We start from the raw sequence: 24,455 nt of genomic DNA on the forward strand, positions 1-24,455 counted from the left end.
CAGTGGGTGTGTCTGATGTCGGATTTAACCAGAGAAAGTGAAACTATCCTCCACTGTGTGCATCAGAACAGTTACTTCTACATCACCAGGGAATATAGTTAAAGTTCGAGCACATTCAACATGAGTTTCCAGATCTACTTTATAGATAGGAGACACGGACGCGAGAGAAGAACAGTTTCTGTGGCGAATTCAGAAGAGGAGTTCAGGAACACCACAGTGGAGGAGTTAAAGAGAAAACTCATTCCTGAAGACCAGCGTAAGTCCAGCACTGCAGTCTTCTGTGTGCATTAGCGAACATGTGGGAAGGATATTGAGATGTTAACAAAGAAAATCAGTATTTCAATGTAGATTCAGCTCTTATTACCGGAGAAGCCTGAGATTCAGAAGTGTGTGTGTGTGTTTCTCATGTTTCTTCCACAGTTGCAGACACTATACTTCGCTACCGCTTTAAGACACTGAAGAAGAATCGCACACTTGGTTTCTACGGCATTAAACATGAGGATCATATTACAGCAGTGCGCCGTAGAAGTATGCAGTATTTACACTAGTATTTGACATTATTAAAAGCATTTATTTATAGTCTTAAACTCACTGCCCTTTTCATTTCAGTTCCCCGTTCACCGCTCTATCCACTGCCTTTATTCAGGAGGAATGTTTTATAATAACATGTTACAGCTTTTATACACTTCAGACCTTTTTTATGAGTTTTGTGCTTCATTTTGTGGCAATATAACTTGAAACTTTATTACGATTAGTATAAAATACTTTTGATTATTGTGTTCGCTGTTCCTTCACAGTTAAAAACACTAAACTTGACAACTCTGATCTCGAGCCACTGGAGGATGATCACACACTCGGTTTCGGCATTAAACATGAGGATGAGATTACAGCGAGCAGTGGAAGTAAGCATTACACAAGTGTTGGAAATTATTTAAAGCATTTATTTATAATCTTAAACTAACTGAACTTTTCTTTCAGTTCCCAGTCCACCGCCCTATCCACCGGATTGTTACCTGGAGGAGGGATGGATTGGATCTAGTGGATCTAGTGGATATTGTCCACATTCAGGAGGTCAGTTTCTCAGTGCTTGTTTTCTCTATCAGTGTTTTTTATTTATTTATATAAAGACATTTATAAAGACACTAATAGCAGATCTACGGCAAATAATCATAATCTTCTGTTCTTCTGCACATCATCTCAGTGTCAGGTCTGAAGAAAAATATATAACATATATAATATATCCAGCACTGAATCTATAGTTAAATATGAGCTCTTAACATGTAAATGCATTAAACTCACACTGAATCTTACATCATGTTTCATTAACAGTGAAAAAACGCATAATCCATTATTAATATATTCATACTGAGGGTTGAAGTGTAATATTAATCTTTCTCTGTCAAAGTTTATGATGGAGTTTGTGTTTTATATATTTTTATATCACATATTTTGTTATAATGTTTCCACTTCCTTGTGTTTTTAATGGTTTAATTAAAGGTTCTGTAAGTAATTTCAATATAGGTCCGGGTATCGTTCGTTCATTTGTTTTTGCTTTCATATATGAAAACGAAAAAAGTAGAAAACAACTCCTTTTTTCGTTTTTTCGTTTTATTTGAAAAACGAAAAAACGAAATTATGACTTGATTTTTGGTTTTCTCGTTTTTGCACGGAAATCAGAGAAACCACTTGATATTCCGATTTCCCCCTGTGGGTGGGGCTAAATCTGATTGGCATGATATGCATTCATTATTTTTCAAATTAAGAGTTTTCCAAACACTGTATTTGTTAGCCTGTAAAATTAATAGTCTATATGCATGCTATTTGTCACCCAATTATTTGGCTTCACTGACTGAAAAAAATCTATTGAAATAGCCTAAATTCAAGCCAGTGTTCATGCACTGACAGTTGTCATTATACAAATTTAAATAATATACATTTATTCTTTGTTTTAGATGTTTTTATTAACTTAAATACTCATGAATAATATATTTTTTATATTTCTATTTGTTATGTATGGCCTGTATGCACATACAGGACTTAGGGGGTAAGATTTAGGGGGCTGGGAGCCCCTGGGCTTGAGTTAATGTTTTGGCCCTACAACATCATGACGGAGTAGCAAATTAGACAAAAATGTAAATATGCTTTGAGGTTCCTAGAACAAGTAATAAGCATGCCTAGGCATATAGTCAAAGTTTAGTGGTAGGCTAATATTACATCGTCATTATAATACAATATAATGCAGGATCATTGTCATATATCTGTCCTCTTATGACAGATTCTTACATTTAGTCAACAAATTCAATCAGAATGCAAAGACACGGTGTATGGCTACTATGACCAAATAAAAGAAAGTCGGTACCAATAAAATACATTTTTGGATTGACACAGGCTGTTTAGACATGGCATGATGATTTACACAGCAAATTATAATTGCATAAATTATGTTAAGAGATTAATGTTTTAAATGTAAAACAATTGTAGGTAGAAATATGAAATGATTGAAAAAAAAATTAAACGTCTATGAAACTAACACCGCCAGGCGCCAGTAGGTGGCGGCAAGTCTCCATCTAAATGAGGGAGTTGAATCCTTTATTCAAACAAGTCGTTTAAAAATCCTAATTCGCTTAACCTAACAAACGACTGTATTTATGAATGGGTAGTCTACATGAATCATACTCGTCTAATTCTGTCAAAAATGCAGATATTTTGAGGAACAAAACCATAGAACAAAACGCGTGTTGCCCGGAGGCGCAGCGGTTCTGCTGTTTGCTCTGTTTTCTTGGACGGAGCAAAAAAAGAATGTAGCCTATCTATAAAAGTTACTCAGTAACTTTATTGAACTGTTGTATCATTTCCCATTTGCGATTGTGCAGATGTTCAGAAAATCAGCACTTTTGCTGGTGTGATAACTTACATATTATAGGCTTGTGTTATATAAAACGTTTTTTTTTTTTTCGTTTTTTTTTTCATTTTGATGACATATAGGCCTATTCTTATTCTATTGTGGTGGCAGTGGAGAGAGCACTCAAACCCCTCGAGAGCACATCATTTAGTGAACAAATTTATAGAAATAATAATTCTCTCTAAAGTAATGAGACGTGAACATACTATTTTTTTTCTAAATGTGCGCTCTTTTGGACTAAAAGCGCTCTTCATTCATTCCTCAATAGAATAGTAAAAATCAGCTTCATTGCACCTAATTTATTTATTTTTATGTTTTGTTATCGCGCTGCTCCCCCGGGGAAGAGGCTTATGTCGCCAACCGACGTCTAGATAGGCCTACAATATGAAATATAGGATATTGTTCTCGTTTTCTGGCCTAAAAAATATATTCTGTTTACCATAGTTGTAGTTTTTCGTCCTTTCTGTTAATTGACATTAACCCCGCTTACATTTCAAAATGCGGCAATTGCTGCTGTTTTGCACAGTATCCATTTGCGCCACCTGGAGGTCATTTCGCGAAGTAGCCTACTTGAAATGCGACTGGTTTATTTTTTCTGCGGCGATAATAGGCATTCTGGTTGACTACTGTAGGTGTTTGCCAATAATTGTCTTGAAACAAGGCATCCTCTAAACTGTAGTGAGCAGGAGTATAGGGAAGGCAAAAGTAACCTATATTGCGATGGAATGCAATATAAACAATAAGAAGGGCCTTCTCTCCATTCTGCCTTTTGTTTGATAACCACCGTGACAACTTCAATGCGTGAAAATGTTTACATTGAGGCTATTTCAATAGATTTTTTCAGTCAGTGAAGCCAAATAATTGGGTGACAAATAGCATGCATATAGACTATTAATTTTACAGGCTAACAAATACAGTGTTTGGAAAACTCTTAATTTGAAAAATAATGAATGCATATCATGCCAATCAGATTTAGCCCCACCCACAGGGGAAAATCGGAATATCAAGTGGTTTCTCTGATTTCCGTGCAAAAACGAGAAAACCAAAAATCAAGTCATAATTTCGTTTTTTCGTTTTTCAAATAAAACGAAAAAACGAAAAAAGGAGTTGTTTTCTACTTTTTTCGTTTTCATATATGAAAGCAAAAACAAATGAACGAACGATACCCGGACCAATATATCTTCCCCAAAAACTAGAGCGAAAACATGAATAGAACAGAAATAAATGTACATGTAACTAACTCTCAGTATTAGTAGCCTACAATAATTATTATTTATAGTTTGTATAGTTTGAGTTATAGTTTGTATATAAGTTTATGTAAAGTTATAGTCTGTTGAGGAGCATCAAAATAAAGTCAGTAAATATTAACCAGAGGGTTTATTAATACTCTAATAACTCATAAACTGATATCGACATAAAGTGTTTCAGAGAATGTATATGCATTACAGTAAACAGAAAAGAAAAGTTGTTTCAGGTTATCAATTTATTACTTTATGATGAAAGATTATGAAGACTAACATTGTGCTGCTTTATAATTACACACACACACACACACACACACACACACACATATATATATATATATATATAATAACACTTATAATAATATAATGCACTGATGGATCGATATCAATAAGAGGAACATTTACTATATTTTTCATATTTCCATGAGGTGTTTATTATAAATTCATTTGTGTAACGAAATATTTTATTTTAAGAGGCCTTTATAGTCTTCAAACTGTCGTCACTGAAGACAAACTCTTGTTTTCTCTGTGATTTTATATTAATAATTCTTCAGTGACTTCTGCTCTTAAACTGAAAGTCTGTATATTGTATTATTTGATGTGATTATTAATATCTGTCACACAGTTAAACCCCACAGAGGAACAGCAGTCGAGTGTCAGTGATGATCACAGTTTAACCAGGATTTTATAAGAGATTATGAACAAACGTTCTTACAGTAACATTTATATAACGTTCATTCAAAGTTTTCTGGTCTTTAATAATGTTCTGAAAACATTAACACAAAAACATTATTGTATATATACATCATTAATGGAATATTTATTCTGGAATGTTTTAGTTGATGTTCATCAACGTTTTTAAAATGTTGCAACTCGTTTAAGAACATTCGAAAGTAATTTTTCCATAATGTTTGAAGAATGATAATATAGAATATTCTCTTAATGTTTTGCTGACCTTCACATAAAAAAAGCTCTAAAAACATTCAGAAATGATACTTTCATATATTTTTATGGCGACATCTTAAGATCAGGCGTTATCATCATGTTTTACTGTACATGTGATTTACAGAATGTTGGTCAAAACATCGGTTTGTTTGGATGTTTACTGTTGTTTTATTCTTCATAATTGTGTTATTATTGAGTTTCTCTGACTGATGAACACATATAGTGTAATAACACACTCTCTATGATGCTGTATGATTGACACTTCTCTTCTTATGAGCATTAACAGTGGAAAAGTGCACAAGTTTAGTTTGTGATGAAAAGTTCACAGTTGAACAATTATCCCACATATCCTCTACATAATATAAATGTAAACTTTATGATGATGAGTGTAAAACATGTTGAATTATTGATCCTTCATACAATTAAAGTTAAAGGTTCAGATTGACAGATTCATGACACGATATTGTTCAGTTTCTGACGGATGTTCTGTTGTTCTCCACATCAGCTCTCACAGAATCATCTGAAGGTGAAGAAGAGGAAGTTAAAGTAATTCCCAGGTCCCGATCTATGGAAAATTTATTACTTGACATGAATCAGCCTCAGCTGAAACCCAGTGAATAATGTTGAATAATGTTGAATATTATATTTCAGCCTCACATTAATAACATGTGTTTTTATATCAGGTCATGTGACTGTTGTTGTTCATATGAGGATTCTATTATATATTCACTGAAATATTTCACTTTCAGAGGCCGACATCAGAAGAGAATATGATTTTATAAAATTTGAACTAAATCGCACTTTAACTGATCAGACCATAATATGAATATTAATGATGATTATGTGAGACTGTATAATTGGTGGAAGAGTGTAATAACAGTTTTTATAATTATTTTAAGGACCCGTTTATAGTCTTAAAAGTGACCAAGCGACTTATTGAGTTTCTCTGACTGATGAACACATATAGTGTAATAACACACTCTCTATGATGCTGTATGATTGACACTTCTCTTCTTATGAACATTAACAGTGGAAAAGTGCACAAGTTTTGTTTGTGATGAAAAGTTCACAACAATGGACAGAAAGAGCTTTATTATAATTAAACTGAATACAAACAACTAATACTTTAAACAAATATACTTTAAGCGTATTCCTCACCAGCGATTGATGTCTAAAATTTATTTGTACCGGATCTCGGATCAGTTTAATTCATTTGTACACATTTCATGACACGTTTGTATAATAAAAAGGAAGAGTTGTATTCAAAAGTCTCTTATTGGTCTGATTAATCAAGCTCTCCATAAAACAAACACTACAATTTAATAAAATAACAGATATTATAAAGATAGACAAAGTTAAATGCATTAAATTGAGTTCAGCTTCAGGGTTTCTGCAGGGATCTTTAATAAAGCTACAACAGTTCTTCAGTCAGGAGCAGTGAGTAATGTTCTCTGTTCGCTGTGTTCTGGGATTCACTGACAGAAGCTTTATTGGCTGCTGTCCCTTTAAACCAGCCGCCGCACGCGGATCTGTGTGACGATCTCACACTATTAACTCATTTAAGACTGATGTTATGAGGACACTCGACAAAACAGACATTTCTGCATTATTGTGTGTGTTTGTTCAAGCGTGAAAGAGATCCGTTTTCTGGATGTGTGTGTCACGACTCACAGGACATTCACAGACAGCCGGTCGCAATATATATATATATACACACTCACCTAAAGGATTATTAGGAACACCATACTAATACTGTGTTTGACCCCCTTTCGCCTTCAGAACGGCCTTAATTCTACGTGGCATTGATTCAACAAGGTGCTGAAAGCATTCTTTAGAAATATTGGCCCATATTGATAGGATAGCATCTTGCAGTTGATGGAGATTTGTGGGATGCACATCCAGGGCACGAAGCTCCCGTTCCACCACATCCCAAAGATGCTCTATTGGGTTGAGATCTGGTGGCTGTGGGGGCCATTTTAGTACAGTGAACTCATTGTCATGTTCAAGAAACCAATTTGAAATGATTCGAGCTTTGTGACATGGTGCATTATCCTGCTGGAAGTAGCCATCAGAGGATGGGTACATGGTGGCCATAAAGGGATGGACATGGTCAGAAACAATGCTCAGGTAGGCCGTGGCATTTAAACGATGCCCAATTGGCACTAAGGGGCCTAAAGTGTGCCAAGAAAACATCCCCCACACCATTACACCACCACCACCAGCCTGCATAGGTGTAACAAGGCATGATGGTTCCATGTTCTCATTCTGTTTACGCCAAATTCTGACTCTACCATCTGAATGTCTCAACAGAAATCGAGACTCATCAGACCAGTCAACATTTCTCCAGTCTTCAACTGTCCAATTTTGGTGAGCTCTTGCAAATTGTAGCCTCTTTTTCCTATTTGTAGTGGAGATGAGTGGTACCCGGTGGGGTCTTCTGCTGTTGTAGCCCATCCGCCTCAATGTTGTGCGTGTTGTGGCTTCACAAATGCTTTGCTGCATACCTCGGTTGTAACGAGTGGTTATTTCAGTCAAAGTTGCTCTTCTATCAGCTTGAATCAGTCGGCCCATTCTCCTCTGACCTCTGGCATCAACAAGGCATTTTCGCCCACAGGACTGCCGCATACTGGATGTTTTTCCCTTTTCACACCATTCTTTGTAAACCCTAGAAATGGTTGTGCGTGAAAATCCCAGTAACTGAGCAGATTGTGAAATACTCAGACCGGCCCGTCTGGCACCAACAACCATGCCACGCTCAAAATGGCTTAAATCACCTTTCTTTCCCATTCTGACATTCAGTTTGGAGTTCAGGAGATTGTCTTGACCAGGACCACACCCCTAAATGCATTGAAGCAACTGCCATGTGATTGGTTGATTAGATAACTGCATTAATGAGAAATTGAACAGGTGTTCCTAATAATCCTTTAGGTGAGTGTATAGGTCTACATGCTTGGGATGGTCGATAACAATAAATGTAAAAGAAATTACAAACAAAATAGTATTGTTTAGTTTAACATTTAATAAATGCATTTTCTTTCAACTAAAGTTAATAGGTACAACATTTGATTTGTATAATATTAACAATATTGACATTAACTAATCAACTAACTCAAATCCTGTAATAACTATTATTTTCAAGTTAGCTAGTTAAAGCTGCCGTCGGCAACATTTTTTTGATCATATTCAGTGAAATCGACACTATAATCGGACAGAACAACATAAATAAAGTGGTTTTAGAAAAAAACCCGAGCTTCTAACTCCACCTGGAGCGTGTTATTTGTTTTGCAAAAATCCACAGCTCCCGGTTCATCATGTCCAATCAGCGCAGGGGGGTGTGAGATCTGACTGTCAATCACAGATCGGGCACACGCCACCCCTCGCGCACGTTACAATCAGAGCTCTGATTACAATCACATGCAGTTCGCGGAAGTTCGCGCAGTAACGAAGAGTGATGGCGGAAAATATTAGTATGGTTGATATTGATCTTTGTATTGTCGTTTGTTTTACTTAAACAAATCAGACGACACGCAGGTTGCTTGTGAACTCCATGCTTCTTGTTTATTTCCCGTTACGTCATTCCGTAGTACGTATTACACGTTACATAGAATACATTACATCCCCCCTTTTTTTTTTTTTTTTTTTTTTAACAACTCTTTAACTTATTTCAACGTTTACTAATGCTTTCACAAAACAGTCATTAATACTAATGTGAATAAACATTTACTCTGATGCATTGTAGTAAATGCTAGTGCATGTGATAGTCTCTAAACCTAGAAGGAATTTTAATCTCTCTTCCTGATTTCGTGATGATGTTTGGCTTTGTCTGTTCTTCAGTTGAACCATTTTGATGTGCTTGTTTCACCATGACAGGTAAATCAGGATTCATCTCTCTCTCTGACTTTGCATTTGTTTCTTGCTCGGTGTTAAAGTCATCCTGATCAGGTGCTGATGGAAATTTTTGTTCTTTTGTCTTTAACAGATGCTTTCTGTTTCTTCTGTAGATCCTTCCATCTGGTGTGCAAAGAACATACGATCTCGGAGAGTCATGTTTCTTCAAAACTGTTGCAGGATTCCAGATTTGTCCTTGCTGCACTCTCACTTTGTCTCCTGGTGATATCTCTGGCAACAGTTTGGTGTTTTTGTCATAATAAAATTTTTGCTTTGACTGCCTCTGTTTGAGTTTCTCTTGAACTTTCTCGCATCCTTTTGGAGTCAACAATTTGCTCGAAGTTGGCAGTTTAGCTTTCAATCTTCTTCCCATTAGAAGTTGTGCCGGTGACAAACCAATGCCATCTAGTGGAGTATTGCGGTATTCCAGCAACGCAACATATGGATCTCCATTCTCATCTTGTGACTTTGTGAGCATTCTCTTGATGGTTTGGATCATTCTTTCTGCTTGTCCATTAGATTGAGCATATCTCGGACTCGACGTTTTGTGCTCGAACTCCCAGTTATCTGCAAAACACTTGAATTCTCGACTGGCATATTGTGGACCATTATCTGATATTACCACATCAGGTATACCATGTCTTGCAAACAGTGATTTCATTGCAAGTATTACACCTCTGCTGGTAGTGTCATTCAACTTTGCAATCTCTGGAAACTTGGAGTAGTAGTCCACACACATCAAATATTCAGAACCATTGTGCTGAAACAAATCAGTACCAACTTTTGCCCATGGTCTGTCTGGCACGGCATGAGATATTAGCGGTTCTTTTGTGTGACTGTTTCGATGAGTGTTGCACGTAGCACATTGAGATACCATTTTCTCAATCTCATCTGACATTCCCGGCCAATAGATGATGTCTCTTGCTCTTTCTTTGGATTTCACCATGCCGAGATGTGACTCATGAATTTTATCCAACATCTGCTTTCTCATTTTGTTTGGTATTACAAGTTTGGACGCTTTGAACACAAGTCCTGATGTATAACTTATTTCCTCTTTGTGTGTCCAATACTTCTGTACGTCTTTGTGTACAGTCTTTTTTACTGTCGGCCATCCTTTTATGCTGTATTCTTTCAGTTTCTGCATTTCAGGATCTTCAGCTGTTTCTTTTCTGAACTCTTGCAGTTTCTTTTCTGTCACAGGCAGCTGAGTTGTGATTACATTTACCTCTAACTCCTCTTCAAGCAGTTCTTCGTCGCATTCATCAAGGTAAGCACGACTCAATGCATCTGCTATGTGCATTTCTTTACCAGGCTTGTACTTGACTTTTAGATTGTACCTTTGAAGTCTGAGTAACATTCTTTGTAGTCTCAATGGAGTTTGATGTAGAGGTTTTTTGAAGATGCACTCCAGTGGCTTGTGGTCGCTTTCTACTTGAACTTCTCTGCCATATACATATTGATGGAATTTTTCACATCCATATACTATCGCTAGCAGTTCCTTCTCAATTTGTGCATAGCGACGTTGACAATCTGTGAGCGCTCTTGATCCATATGCAACTGGTCTCTGATCTTGTAACAAAACCGCACCCATGCCTTCAGAGCTGGCATCAACTGACAATGTTAACGGTTTGTTTACATCATAGTATTTCAACGTTGGTCCATTTGTTGCTAGAGCTTTCAGTTTCTGAAAACTTTTCTCTTGTTCGCTTCCCCAGAACCATTCAACATCATTCTCCAGCAGTTGTCTGAGCGGAGCACTTACTTCTGACAAGTTGGGAATAAACTTGGCGAGATACTGCAGCATACCCAGAAATCTTTGAAGATCTTGCTTGTCTTCTGGTGTAGGTAGCTGAACTACAGCTCTCACCTTCTCTTCGTCTGGTTTCAGTCCGTCTGCTGTCAGTACATGACCAATGTACTTGATTTGTGATGTTCTGATTTGACATTTCTTTTTGTTTAGTTTGAGGTTGTACTCTCTTGCCCTCTGGAGCAGTTTTCTCAGTCTGGCATCATGCTCTTGTACTGTCTCACCCCAGACCAGCAAATCATCCACGATGTTTATCACACCATCCAGGTCTTCAATCATCTGTGCTACAGCTCTTTGGAATACTTCAGATGCCGACGATATCCCAAATGGCAAACGTAGGAATCTGTATCTTCCTATAGGAGTGTTGAACGTGCACAACTTGGAACTGTCATCGTCCAATTTAATCTGCCAGAATCCTTGGTTAGCATCCAGCACAGAAAACACTTTAGCATTTGGCATGTTAGATACGACCTCTTCTACTGTGAGTAGTGGGTAGTGTTCACGTTTGATTGCCTTGTTCAAATCTTGAGGGTCGAGACATATTCGAATTTTGTCTGGCTTGACAATTGTCACCATGCTACTCACCCAGTCAGTCGGATCTGTTTGTCTTGCAATGACGTTCATTTCTTCCATCTTGTGCAATTCTTTAATTATTCTTTCCTTCAGTGCGACAGGAACTTTCCGTGGAGCATGTACAACTGGTTTTACTGATGAATCAATTTGGATGTGATGATATCCTGGCATGCATCCTAGACCACTGAACAGATCTTCATAATTTTTCATTATGTCATCATTTTCAACAGACACTTCATGTATCCTTTGTATCAAGCCTAATGATTGACATGTTGATCTTCCTAGAATTGCAGGAGCATCTCTTTCAACAATCTGGAACTGTATAATGTGCTTCTGACCTTTGTACTCACATGTTAACTGATTCTGTCCCACTGGCGACATCTGGTGTCCAGAGTATGTAAGTAACTTGCAGGTAGATTTACTCAGCTTTTCTGTTATACCCAGCGAATTGTACGTTTTTAACGAGAGCACATTACATTCTGCACCAGTGTCCAACTTAAATTTAACTTTCTTGTCTCTTATCTTTAGCAATTCAGACCACTTTTCCTTTTCTTCTCGTGTTTCTGTGGTAACAGCTTGAATACTTTTCTCATTTTCTCTTTGAACGTCCACTGTGCCCAGGAACATATTTTTGTCATCTTCCTCTGTCTGTTCAAGCGTGTGCATCTTTCTTGGCTGTTTACGCTCCATTTTGCACATTTTTGCGAAGTGATTTTTTTTACTGCATATCCTGCACGTTTGACCATAGGCGGGACATTTTCTCTGCTCATGCTTGTAACCGCATCGACTGCATTTTGTGTCGTCACTCAAGTCACGTTGCACTTCTTTTGGCATCCAATGACTCTTTTGTTTCATTTTTACAGCCTTAATTTTATGCATGTCAACTTCTTCGTTTAGTGCTTTCACCTGACTGGACGTGATTTCATTCGCTCGACAAATGTCCACAGCTTTTGCTAATGTGAGATCTGCTTCTCTTAACAATCTGGCTCTCAATGTGTCATCTTTTATGCCGCACACAATTCTATCTCTTATTAAAGAATCATGCAATTCTGCAAACTCACAGTCTTTTGCTTTGTTCTTTAGATCAGTGACGTAGGAATCGATATTCTCTGACGGTCCTTGAGCCCTCGTGAAGAATATGTGACGAATGTAAGGTAGGTTTTTTCTTGGTTCACAATAGTTTTTGAACTTTTGCTTGAGAGGGTTGATTTTGTCCCTGTCTTCTTCAGTAAATTCAAACGTATTGAAAACTTGAATTGCCTCCTCACCCGCGACATGTAGAAATGTGGCACACTGCACTTTTTCAGTTTTTTCCGCGATGCCACTAGCCGTCAGGAACAAGTCGAATTTTTGTATCCAAATCTTCCAATTTTCTGAAAGATTTCCTTGTAGACATAGGTTCGATGGTGGCTGTAACTGTGCCATTCTTCTTTCGATGCACTTACAACTTCTGACACCATGTATTGTCGTTTGTTTTACTTAAACAAATCAGACGACACGCAGGTTGCTTGTGAACTCCATGCTTCTTGTTTATTTCCCGTTACGTCATTCCGTAGTACGTATTACACGTTACATAGAATACATTACAATCTTTATATTGATGATGATCTTTTGACAGTAAGATAGGAGGTCGTAAAACTATAAAAAATACCCTGTAAGTTTCAAAACTAAAAAACGTCCTTGTTATTAAAAAAACTGCTTTTATTGAAACCGAGGCCAGAGAACGACAGGATCTGAAAAGTGAGGAATTATGACGTAATAGTGCAGTGAAAGAATATACCAACGCTTACACGCGTCTTTGGAGCGGCAGTGAATACTGACATGAGAACGAGTAAAGATCGACACAGGATCAATACCATTACCTTCCAAATGATCCTAATGCTAGGAAAGTGTTTTTTTTTTTTCCAACAATGTGAAAGTCACTGCTGTGCGTTCGGTGCATTTCACTGTGGATTATTTGATAATCAGTCGCAATTTCTTTGCTTCTTTCTTCAGCCTTTGCAAACAGACTTTCACGATATGGATCTGCCAGCAACGCCACAAACATGTAAGTAATCATGTTTATTCTAATGCCTGATCTGTGATCAGTGATTTCTGATGTGTAATTGTTTAAGTTCAGACAGATAATCTTTCTCTAAAAAATCGTTCAATTCATACTTTGCACGTGACGTCACAAGTACTGGCTGGCGGGCAAGAACGTCGTTCTCCAGCAACGAAACCCAGTAAACTAGTCAAGGATCTTGCCAGGACGTCACCAGTTTTTATACAAAAGTTGGTGTTTCGAGGTGTAAACGACATGCCAGATAGTTGTTGTGCGATTGGTTGCACTAACCAGATGAGATATGCAACCTTCACAGTATACACGTCTGTGCAGTGATCATTCCATCACTCCATCAAAGGTAATTTCAACATTTGTTTGAATACAATGGGTGTATGATCATGTAATTAATTGTGTCTTTAAGTTACCCTGTAGTTTCGTCAATCAACGCCACCAGCTGGTTCGGCGAGTCAGCTGTTTGTGTTATGAGGCTAACTGTAGGCTAACCCGCCGCCGGCGAGAGCGGCAAAATTCATTTGAATGACTTCTGGGCACTTTGACGCTCTCGCCGGTGGCGGTGTAAACGCACGGTAACAGCTGTCGTATTTTGCTAACAACAACAAAAGTGTGTGATAGGTTGTTTTGAGGTTTGTGATATCTATGGTTTTCAATGAGAACCAGAGATGACCCAACAGTAGAGCTAGATTATTTACGGAGGAATTATTACTGCTCGATTATCTTAAAAAACCTTGTCTGCTTTACACAATTTAGCTACCTTGGAGTTAATCCTAGTCCATAGTTATGCAGCTAGCTCGCTTACAGACTTGATAGCTACTAGAAAGACCTGGAACTACAGGACTCTACGTTGAAAATACCCGTTTGTTGCCCGCCAGGTATCCATGGTAGTCACGTGACTGCAAAGTATGAATACTGTTTATGAATCAGTAAATCAAGCCAGTGACTAAACGATCAACGATAAACGATGAAAATAATCTTATTTAAACTGTGATTAAATTAAATACAGAAAGCGATCAAAGAACGCTCCTTTTCCAATCGCACAAGCTGTCAATCACACAGCGCGAGTTTAATCTGAACATTTGCTCGTTATGAAATCAATGATGCTGTTACACTGCACAACGAAGCTCTTCTTGTATTTACATCATGTTTGCATTGTTATTTGGTAAAAGCATTCGTGAGAGTGCAGAAACTGCGTTGCAATGATGAGATCACTTCATTCACGCGATCAACAGACTGTCTGTCATCAATGCTCATCACTGCAACCTTTCATGTGATGGAATAGATCTAAATATAATGCTTTAATTAATACTTTTACGATTTGTTATTCTCGATTGCTGTAATAGTAAAAACTTAAAAGTTTTCGAGAGATTTCCACATGTAATGTTAGCTATTTCATATGCAAACATGTCAGCCAATCACAGCAGTGGGCGTTTACACTGAAGTCTCACAGCAGCCAATCACAGCAGTGGGCGTTTACACTGAAGTCTCACAGCCAATCACAGCAGTGGGCGCTTACACTGAAGTCTCACAGCCAATCACAGCAGTGGGCGCTTACACTGAAGTCTCACAGCCAATCACAGCAGTGGGCGTTTACACTGAAGTCTCACAGCAGCCAATCACAGCAGTGGGCGTTTACACTGAAATCTCACAGCAGCCAATCACAGCAGTGGGCGTTTACGCTGAAGTCTCACAGCCAATCACAGCAGTGGGCGCTTACACTGAAGTCTCACAGCCAATCACAGCAGTGGACGCTTACACTGAAGTCTCACAGCCAATCACAGCAGTGGGCGTTTACACTGAAGTCTCACAGCAGCCAATCACAGCAGTGGGCGTTTACGCTGAAGTCTCACAGCCAATCACAGCAGTGGGCGCTTACACTGAAGTCTCACAGCCAATCACAGCAGTGGGCGCTTACACTGAAGTCTCACAGCCAATCACAGCAGTGGGCGTTTACACTGAAGTCTCACAGCAGCCAATCACAGCAGTGGGCGTTTACGCTGAAATCTCACAGCAGCCAATCACAGCAGTGGGCGTTTACGCTGAAGTCTCACAGCCAATCACAGCAGTGGGCGCTTACACTGAAGTCTCACAGCCAATCACAGCAGTGGGCGCTTACACTGAAGTCTCACAGCCAATCACAGCAGTGGGCGTTTACACTGAAGTCTCACAGCAGCCAATCACAGCAGTGGGCGTTTACACTGAAGTCTCACAGCCAATCACAGCAGTGGGCGTTTACGCTGAAGTCTCACAGCCAATCACAGCAGTGGGCGCTTACACTGAAGTCTCACAGCCAATCACAGCAGTGGGCGTTTACACTGAAGTCTCACTGCCAATCACAGCAGTGGGCGTTTACACTGAAGTCTCACAGCCAATCACAGCATCAATCACAGCAGTGGGCGTTTACACTGAAGTCTCACAGCCAATCACAGCAGTGGGCGTTTACACTGAAGTCTCACAGCCAATCACAGCAGTGGGGGCTTACACTGAAGTCTCACAGCCAATCACAGCAGTGGGCGTTTACACTGAAGACTCACAGCCAATCACAGCAGTGGGCGTTTACACTGAAGACTCACAGCCAATCACAGCAGTGGGCGTTTACACTGAAGACTCACAGCCAATCACAGCAGTGGGCGTTTACACTGAAGACTCACAGCCAATCACAGCAGTGGGCATTTACACTGAAGTCTGACACAGACACGCCCTTCAAACAGAGCGTTCAAATCAGAGGCTAAAATGCTTGGAAAAATGCCTTTTATTTCTAAATTATGAATTTTAATGTAAAAATCATACTAACATTATAAGGGCACCCCAGGAAACATTATGAAATAATTACATGCCCCCATTTAAGACAGTGATTAACAATGAACAATGCTCAGAAAAGCCCTTGGCGTTACGATCATATCATGTCTTTCCAGGGTCGGCGCCACGAGGGGTCCGGGTCACTGTGCCCCCTCACCTCTGGTCAGCACACCACCCTGCCTCGCAATAGCGAACTAAATGAATGCTCTGCTATATAACTGGAGATGTTTTATTTATTTGTATTAGGTGCATCCGTGCAATGTTTCAAGAAGTGGTGGGGGACAATATCGATCCTGAGAAAAACCCGCAAATTACGCCTATGATGACGACGACTTCAATGGATCTAAACAAATCAACCCATTTTTTATTAAAAGTTGGTGTAGGTAGATTTTTTAACTAGACATTTTCATGACAAAAAAAAAAAAAAAAAAAAAATATCCATATCTATTAAGCTATATCCTATCTAAAAACAATCTCTTCACTCATATACTAAACCCAACTTTAAAGCAGCACTAAGTAGGAATTCCGTTTTTGTCAAACAGCGACCCCTAGAGTCTCTGTGGAGTACTTGTACTGTCGTGAATAGCACTCACGCAGAAAAGGCTCGCACTCACGGCCGGATCCCCTCCCCCTGTACACCGGTACCTGTTCAGTAGGATGGACGCTGTAACGAGTGGAAATAAGGTGTGGCCCCTTTAAGAGCTGCGCGCGCCCAACACCACATGTATACGGCGCCGGGTTATTTCTGTTTGATGCTCATTTTATCAGAATTTTATCAGATCTGTTTTTTGCCGTAAAGCAATTCGTTACCTCGCGAGACCTGATATCACACGATACTTCGCCAGCCCAAAGTTGCAAGGGTGGTTTTGCGGCTCACAGGCACCAGGGGGGTGCGAGACGACCACCATTCAACACGAAATCAGTAATATAAACATTACAATGACTCCAAAGCTGTTCGGTTAAGGTAAAAAAGTTACTTAGTTCACCTTTAAAACCTTAATGTCCAATGGCAACTTATTCCACTCCTGCGCACCGGTATAATCGAACGTCCTCTGACCGCACAAACTCTTACACTTACATAGATTACATAGATAGGAAAGGACACGACAGAAGAGAGTCTGATGGAGATAAGAAAGAGACAGAGAGGAAAAGACTTTTCCCAGCCATGATAACACTGGAGAAGAGTTGAAGATGATCCTTGTCTTCTTTTGAGCGCACAATCGTCAAGTTATTATCATCTTTACAACACACAGTGTTTCAAAGCAGCTTTACCGTGATAACAGGAAAATAATGCAACAAAGTTTGTTTCCAGAAGAAAATAGCGTCACAGTCACAGTAAGTTCAGTGATGGTTCATTTTTGTTGTAAAAAAAAATATTATAAATAATATTTTTTATTTAAAAAATCATATTTGCTGTGTTCTTTCCGTTGTTATGGTTTGTTTTAGTATTGTTTTGGTTTGTTGATTATTGTGTGTTAATTGTGAGCTGACTGCATGGCTTGAGCCTATAGATGCAGAACTCACCCATGCTAATGTTTGAGGCTGAGTTTAACTGAGTTTTGGGGATCTCTTCTTTTTTTATTTTTTTTTTTTTTTTTATTGTGAATAATGGTGATATTTCGTTTAAGAAAACTGAGATACTGTAACTTTACTTATCTCTCCTTTTCTTGCAGAAATTTTTAACTGGACCTTTTATCTGGCTGGACCTGTTTACACACTCACACACACGCGCGTACACACACGCGCGTACACACACACGCACACACACACACACACACTACAGTATTCATAGTTAACGTTATTAAGCCTGTAAGTTCTGACATGTTCACTGACTGCTCTCTGCACACTATTCACATCAAAATCACTGTCAAATACTTTTTGTAAGTCTAAGAATCACATGTAGAAACTTGTCCTGTATCAGATGCCCTGCAGTGGGTGTGACTGATGTCGGATTTAACCAGAGAAAGTGAAACTATCCTCCACTGTGTGCATCAGAACAGTTACTTCTACATCACGAGGGAATATAGTTAAAGTTCGAGCACATTCAACATGAGTTTCTGGATCTACTTTACAGACAAGAGACGGAGAATAGAGAGAATAACAGTTCCTGTGGCGGATTCAGAAGAGGAGTTCAGGAACACCACAGTGGAGGAGTTAAAGAGAAATCTCATTCCTGAAGACCAGCGTAAGTCCAGCACTGCAGTCTTCTGTTTACATTAGCGGACATGTGGGAAGAATATTGAGATGTTAACAAAGAAAATCTGTATTTCAATGTAGATTCAGCTCTTATTACCGGAGAAGCCTGAGATTTAATAGTAAATCAGAAAGCACATATTAATGAGGAAAACATGTGATTTGATGCGTGTGTGTGTGTGTGTGTGTGTGTGTGTGTTCCTCATGTTTCTTCCACAGTTGCAGACACTATTCTTCGCTACCGCTTTAAGACACTGAAGAAGAATCGCACACTTGGTTTCTACGGCATTAAACATGAGGATGATATTACCGCATTTCCCCGTGGATGTATGCATTATTTACACTAGTATTTGACATTAAAAGCATTTATTAATAGTCTTACACTAACTAGCCTTTTCATTTCAGACTCCTATACAGTGACACACCAGACAATGTCTTCTCATGGTCAAAAGTACACAAGTCAGTTTCTCTTTTCAGACCTTTTTTTTAATGACTTTTGTGCTTCATTTTGTGGAAATATAATTAGAAACTTTATTATGATGAATGTAAAATACCTTTAATTATTGATTATTAATTACAGGTACCGATAGACAGGCAAAAACTCAGTAAACTTCTGCTTTATTTCACATTATCTCTCACAGAAACAATTACATTTGAAGATGACGATGATGAAGATGATGATGAAGGTAAAGGATTGCCCAGGACTCAATCTATGGACTATTTTGTTCCAATGCAAAAGACTGACCCGTCAAAGTTTTGATTTTTGTAGTTCAGCCTCACATAATCCACAGATATATATTAATACTGTGATCAGTTAAAGTGTCTTTCACAAACATTCACTATCATATACTGTCTTCTGAAGTCAGCGTCTTAATGTAAAATGATTACTAAAAAGAATAAGTCTATAATAGTTTATGAAATTAAACGAGTTTGGTTTTGACATGCTGTGGATTCACTCTGTTTCTGTGCATTCATACGCAATCATTCTACACAGCCCTTTCTTTTACAGTTATTAAATAATATTGAATATTTGTATTTAGTGAGAATTTTCCCTTTGCTCTTCTAAACAGTTTTTGTGTTAATAATTTAATTCATTCCAATTTGCTTTAACATTGTCAGTTAGGAGTAAACTCAAAATATATATTTTAAAGTATACTGTAAAATGGTTGTGAACTTAAAAAGTAAGTGTTTGTGCTGCCTTAAAATTTTAAGTTTACTCAACTCAAATATTCAAGTTGTCACTTAGTACAACTTCACATTTCATGTTGACTACACCTAAAAATTGAAGTCAGCACAAACACTTACTTTTTAAATTTGACAACTAATTAGATTTTTTTTTTTATTCATATCAATGTGTGCATTTGACTTGATGCAACTGATTGGCATTTCACATGCTGGTTAGAAATATATATATATATATATATATATATATATATATATATATATATAGGCCTATATATATATATATTATCTTGGTTTTTATTTAAATTGAACAAAATTCAAGTACATTCCTTTGTGGCATAGTTATTAAAACATGTTGACAGTATCTATATAACAGAAAACAGAAGAGAGAGAAAAGACCTTCTAACATGAACAAGTCTGTTCAAGTCTTTATATTGCAGCTCTTACAAAAGCTAAAACTCCTAAACCGGTTCACAATTCAAGAAAAATATACGTTCTACAGTTTCAAAGTCTTTCTCACAGATCCCGCATGCACTGCTGTCCCTTTAAATCATTTAATGCAAAAAGTGGTAAATGTCATTTAAAATATTTTAAGGAAAAATTTATATTTTTTGAAAATTGTTTTCCTGGTCCTTTCAATGGCTAAATTGTTTTAAGGTATCTGTAAGTAATTTTAATATAATTACCCCCAACAACCTCAAAACAGAGTGAATAGCCAACAGGAATAGAAAGGACAGAAATAAACAAAAACAAAAAAAAATCTTTCTTTGCTTAGTTTTTTCACATTAAAACGTTTTGGTGTTTTTTTCAATCATGTCTGAAAAGCTGCGTCACGTGGTCACATGACTTAAGTCTCCAGGAAGTTTTCGAAGCATCTAATTAATATTCATGAGTAATTGTACTAAATTCCTTATACTGATATGGTATGGGTAGCCCTGTAATGTATATTATGCTGTTGTGCCAACCAGCGCACTCACGCGCATTCCGCCGTCCCAATTCTCACTTGAGCCCTAAGGCCTTCCTGGAAGTGGACACTTGTTGAAAGTGCACTTAGCGGAGTAAGTGCGCAAGGGCCCAAAGCTGTGAAGAGCAGAATTGGGACAGTTTTGCACACGTCACTTCTGTTGTGATCAGGAGAGCAAACACCATTCATTTGGCTAATGTGTGTGCTGCTTATAATAGCTGTAACATGACACAATCCTTTGAATGAAAAAAATAATATCTTTTTTTACTCTTAGCTACCAACCTTTCTGTTAATGTTATTAATATTAAAACAGTTTTTGGCTAAAATAAATTGTGATTGGGGTTTACCTGAGCTTATACTGCCTTACCGTATTCACAGCGATTCGAAATGCAATTTTAATTATGTTATTATGGAAATTGATATATGAAATTCTTCCCATCCCATACATGAAAAAATACATGACGTGTTGGTGATATATTATATATAGGCTAAGGCTATATATTAAAAGTCTTACATAGGCTATATGAAATAAAATGACACAACCCTGTCTTTTTTTTGTTAAATTTCAGTTTTATTGATCAATAATAGCCATTATTAAATTATAAGTAGCCTAAAAAGTATAAGAAGCTATATAAGTCAAGAAATAAAGCAAGTTAAAAGATTCAGTCAAACAGAAGTCAACAGGCTAACGTTACAACGTTACAGTTAAATAGCATAAATATATAAAGTTATGAAACTTCACTTTGCCCTCAGCCAAAACGATTTGCCAGGGAACAAATCATAGATTAATGAGACCAAAGATCGCCTGTTAGATATACAAAAGCCGATTTATAGCTCATGTTTAACCACTAGACACAGAGCCCGCGGGAAACGTCAGAATGACTAGCCGAGGTAAGGCTGTTCCAGGCGGGGTACATGAGCGCCGTGCGCCCGCTGATCCCTGGAACTCCGAAAAAGTCAGATCAAAATTTTAAATAGGCGCTATCTTTATAAACAAACCACAGATTTGAGCTTTAAACAACTATATTCTCGACTGAAAAACTCTTAAAACTACATTTCGTGACACGATAACACTAATATTTTTAAATTTCGCGGCCTTGAAAAACACTTCACCATACCGGCTTCCTTTATCTTCGGAGTTTCCGCTCCCGAACAGCACCATAGCAACCATTCTCCCCCATTGGTTAGCTGTTCGAAACGTCACAACACTACAAGGATTCTGGGTAATATCCCACAGCAAAGTGAGGTCTGATGCGCACTTGCAAAAGGGGTGCATTAAGTGCCCTTACGATCACCCCTGGAGAACACTATTAGAGGATCGGGACACCCTACGGTCTTGCACCCCTTAGCGAGAACGCGCATTGAGGGGCACAAGGGCGCAAGTGCGGATATTGGGACAGGGCCTTAGTTTACTTTCAGTTTCGTCTCTGCCGCCATCTTCTACGAGTGGTAAATGTGCGTGCATGAATGTAAGTTCATTTATCCTTATATTTAGCTGTTATTTTGTGATATATTAACACTTTTGTAATACTCAGATTCGCAGGTCTTGAGAAATCCGTGCTTACCGAGTATTATGCGTGGATTCTTGACTATTTTCTGCTTCTGTCGCGGTCGCTTGATAGAAGAGGCAGACTAAGACTTCTCTGCTCAGAACTCAGTGTTTATTTCAACATTTCTCTTAAACATCGTTCCACCGATTACATTGACCATTCCTTCAACCCACTCATCTCTTCACTTCCCCTCTCTCGACTCCTCCTCTTTTCACCTTTTTTCTTTCCCTTACGCTCGCGATATCTCGCGTACCATCTAACTTTATTTAACCTTCTCCTTTCGATTCTTACAAAATACTCCCCTTCCTATAAGAAATGTCCTCATTTCTATGTATGTTGACACAAAATGCAAGAGAACGTGATATAACAGTGCATGTCATGAAACGTACACATTATTATACACTTTTGTTTTTCACTGCTGTATAACCATGAGAACAATGAACTTGTTATACTGTTAAACAACTTACAGTGGTATCAAAAAATAAAATAAAAATAACACAAAATACTCATTATACTATTCCTACTGTATAATGATATAGCCAACTCACATCAAAACCGCAAGGTACACCATTCAAGGTACACCATTTAGTACAATTGAAAGTCTTTCAAATAAGCCGGCATTCGACGCAACCTTGGTCGTCCGTGTAGCGTGGAGGACTGCGTGACCGGGGCCACTGGGGAACCAGCGGGTACTCCCACTACCACCGAAGTTGGCGTTTGGGAGCGCTGTACCAAGGGAGGTGCGGGGCAAATGTCTCTAGCATTGTCCTTTAAAACATCAGGTAAAGGGCCGTGCTGCGGCAAAGGTTGGTGTGCTGGCGGCAAACATGGCCTGCGGGGTCCAGCGGAAGGCCCTGGGGCCATTGGCGTAACATGAGGTGGAAGGAGACCTGATAGTGTGTTCAGTGTGTTTGGTTTGGCGGTTAACTGAGGTGAGGGGGGTGCGTGTGTTTGTGAGTGGTCAGTGATGTATGGCTTCATGCGGTTATAGTGAATGACTTTGGTCTTGGCGTGTGGTTTGGAAGTATCACGAACAGCAAAATCCACGGGAGTAAGACTACCAAGAGGTGCTATTGACTGTAAAACCTCATAAGGACCCACCCAGCGAGGACGTAGTTTATTATGCTTGTTGGCTGGGTCATCAAGGAGTACCAAGTCGCCCGCCTTGTATGGAGTGTACTTCACACGACGATCATAGTAATGTCGTTGTTGTTCTTGCGCTTTGTCCCGGAAGGCAGTTGCTGATCGATAAGCAGAGGATAATCTGCGTCGTAGTGAATGAGCAAACGCTGCAGGCGTACCCGATGTGGCTGAAGTGACAGAGGTGCTGTCCTGAAATAGCACGTCTAAGGGAACGCGGGCCTCGCGTCCATGCGCTAAAAAGAATGGCGTGAACCCGGTACTGGAATGATTGATGGTGTTGTACGCTAATGCGACATGTGTGAGGTGTTTGTCCCATTCCCTACCAGACTCAAAGAGATATTTAGCAAGCTCATCTTTTAGGGTACGATTGAAGCGCTCCACAGCGCCGTCGCATTGGGCGTGGTAGGGTGATGTGCGGAGCTTTTTAATGCCCAATAACTTACAGAGATTTTGAATGAGGTCAGATTCGAATTGTCTGCCTTGGTCGGAGTGCAAGGCATCTGGAACCCCATGTTGCGGTATGTAATGATCAAAAATGCAACCTGCCACAGAGATAGCTGTCTGATCCTTCAAAGGATACAGATTTACAAATTAAGTGTACAGGTCCATCATCACTAAAACATAACGGTTTCCTTTAGTTGACGGAGGCAGCTCGGTTATGTCCGCGGCGACGATTTCGAATGGTCGATCAGGAGAAATGGAAATGAGCGGAGCTTGTGGTCGAGGCACAGGCGAACGTCGTGACTGACAGGCCGCGCATCGAGAACAATGTTTAGAAATGTCTGCAGACATGTAGGGCCAATAAAAGAGCCGCCTAGCCCTATTCAGGGTTTTAGCATGTCCGTAGTGGCCAACTGAAGGATCGCCGTGCACATGGGTCAGTACGTCTGGAACCAAGGACGTCGGAATGATAATTTGGAGGACGTCATCCGCCGGAGATTCACGCGACAGTCTACACAAGACATTTTCATGTATTGTTAACCGACTGAATTGTGACCACAATTTCCTAACGTATGGTGACGCGTTCCGGAGCCTCCACAAAGGGGGCTTATGACCCGTTTCTACCCATGAGAGGACAGCGGCCAAGTCAGAGTCAGATCGTTGTTGTTCTGCTACTTTCCAGTCGCTTTGAATTTGAATAAGGTTCGCTGTGACATAACTTGGAACAGGCGTGACTACTAGAGAATTAACATCCATTTTTGGTGTTTG

General features: G+C 38.9%; 1 protein-coding gene across 1 annotated transcript; it reads left to right on the plus strand.

Annotated features, from left to right (window-relative positions):
• LOC130086510 (uncharacterized) lies at positions 1-23,422 on the plus strand. Its single transcript, XM_056252577.1, has 6 exons — positions 1-256; positions 18,627-18,734; positions 18,813-18,866; positions 19,049-19,093; positions 23,095-23,170; positions 23,338-23,422. The coding sequence occupies exons 1-6, from the start codon at positions 121-123 to the stop codon at positions 23,420-23,422; spliced, it is 504 nt and encodes a 167-aa protein (XP_056108552.1). The 5' UTR covers positions 1-120.
• The last annotated feature ends 1,033 nt before the right edge of the window (positions 23,423-24,455 follow it).

Source organism: Rhinichthys klamathensis, unplaced genomic scaffold (genome assembly GCF_029890125.1).
Source record: "Rhinichthys klamathensis goyatoka isolate OS25496 unplaced genomic scaffold, OSU_Roscu_1.1 h1tg000096l_1, whole genome shotgun sequence".
In the NCBI taxonomy this organism is placed as follows: Eukaryota; Metazoa; Chordata; class Actinopteri; order Cypriniformes; family Leuciscidae; genus Rhinichthys; species Rhinichthys klamathensis.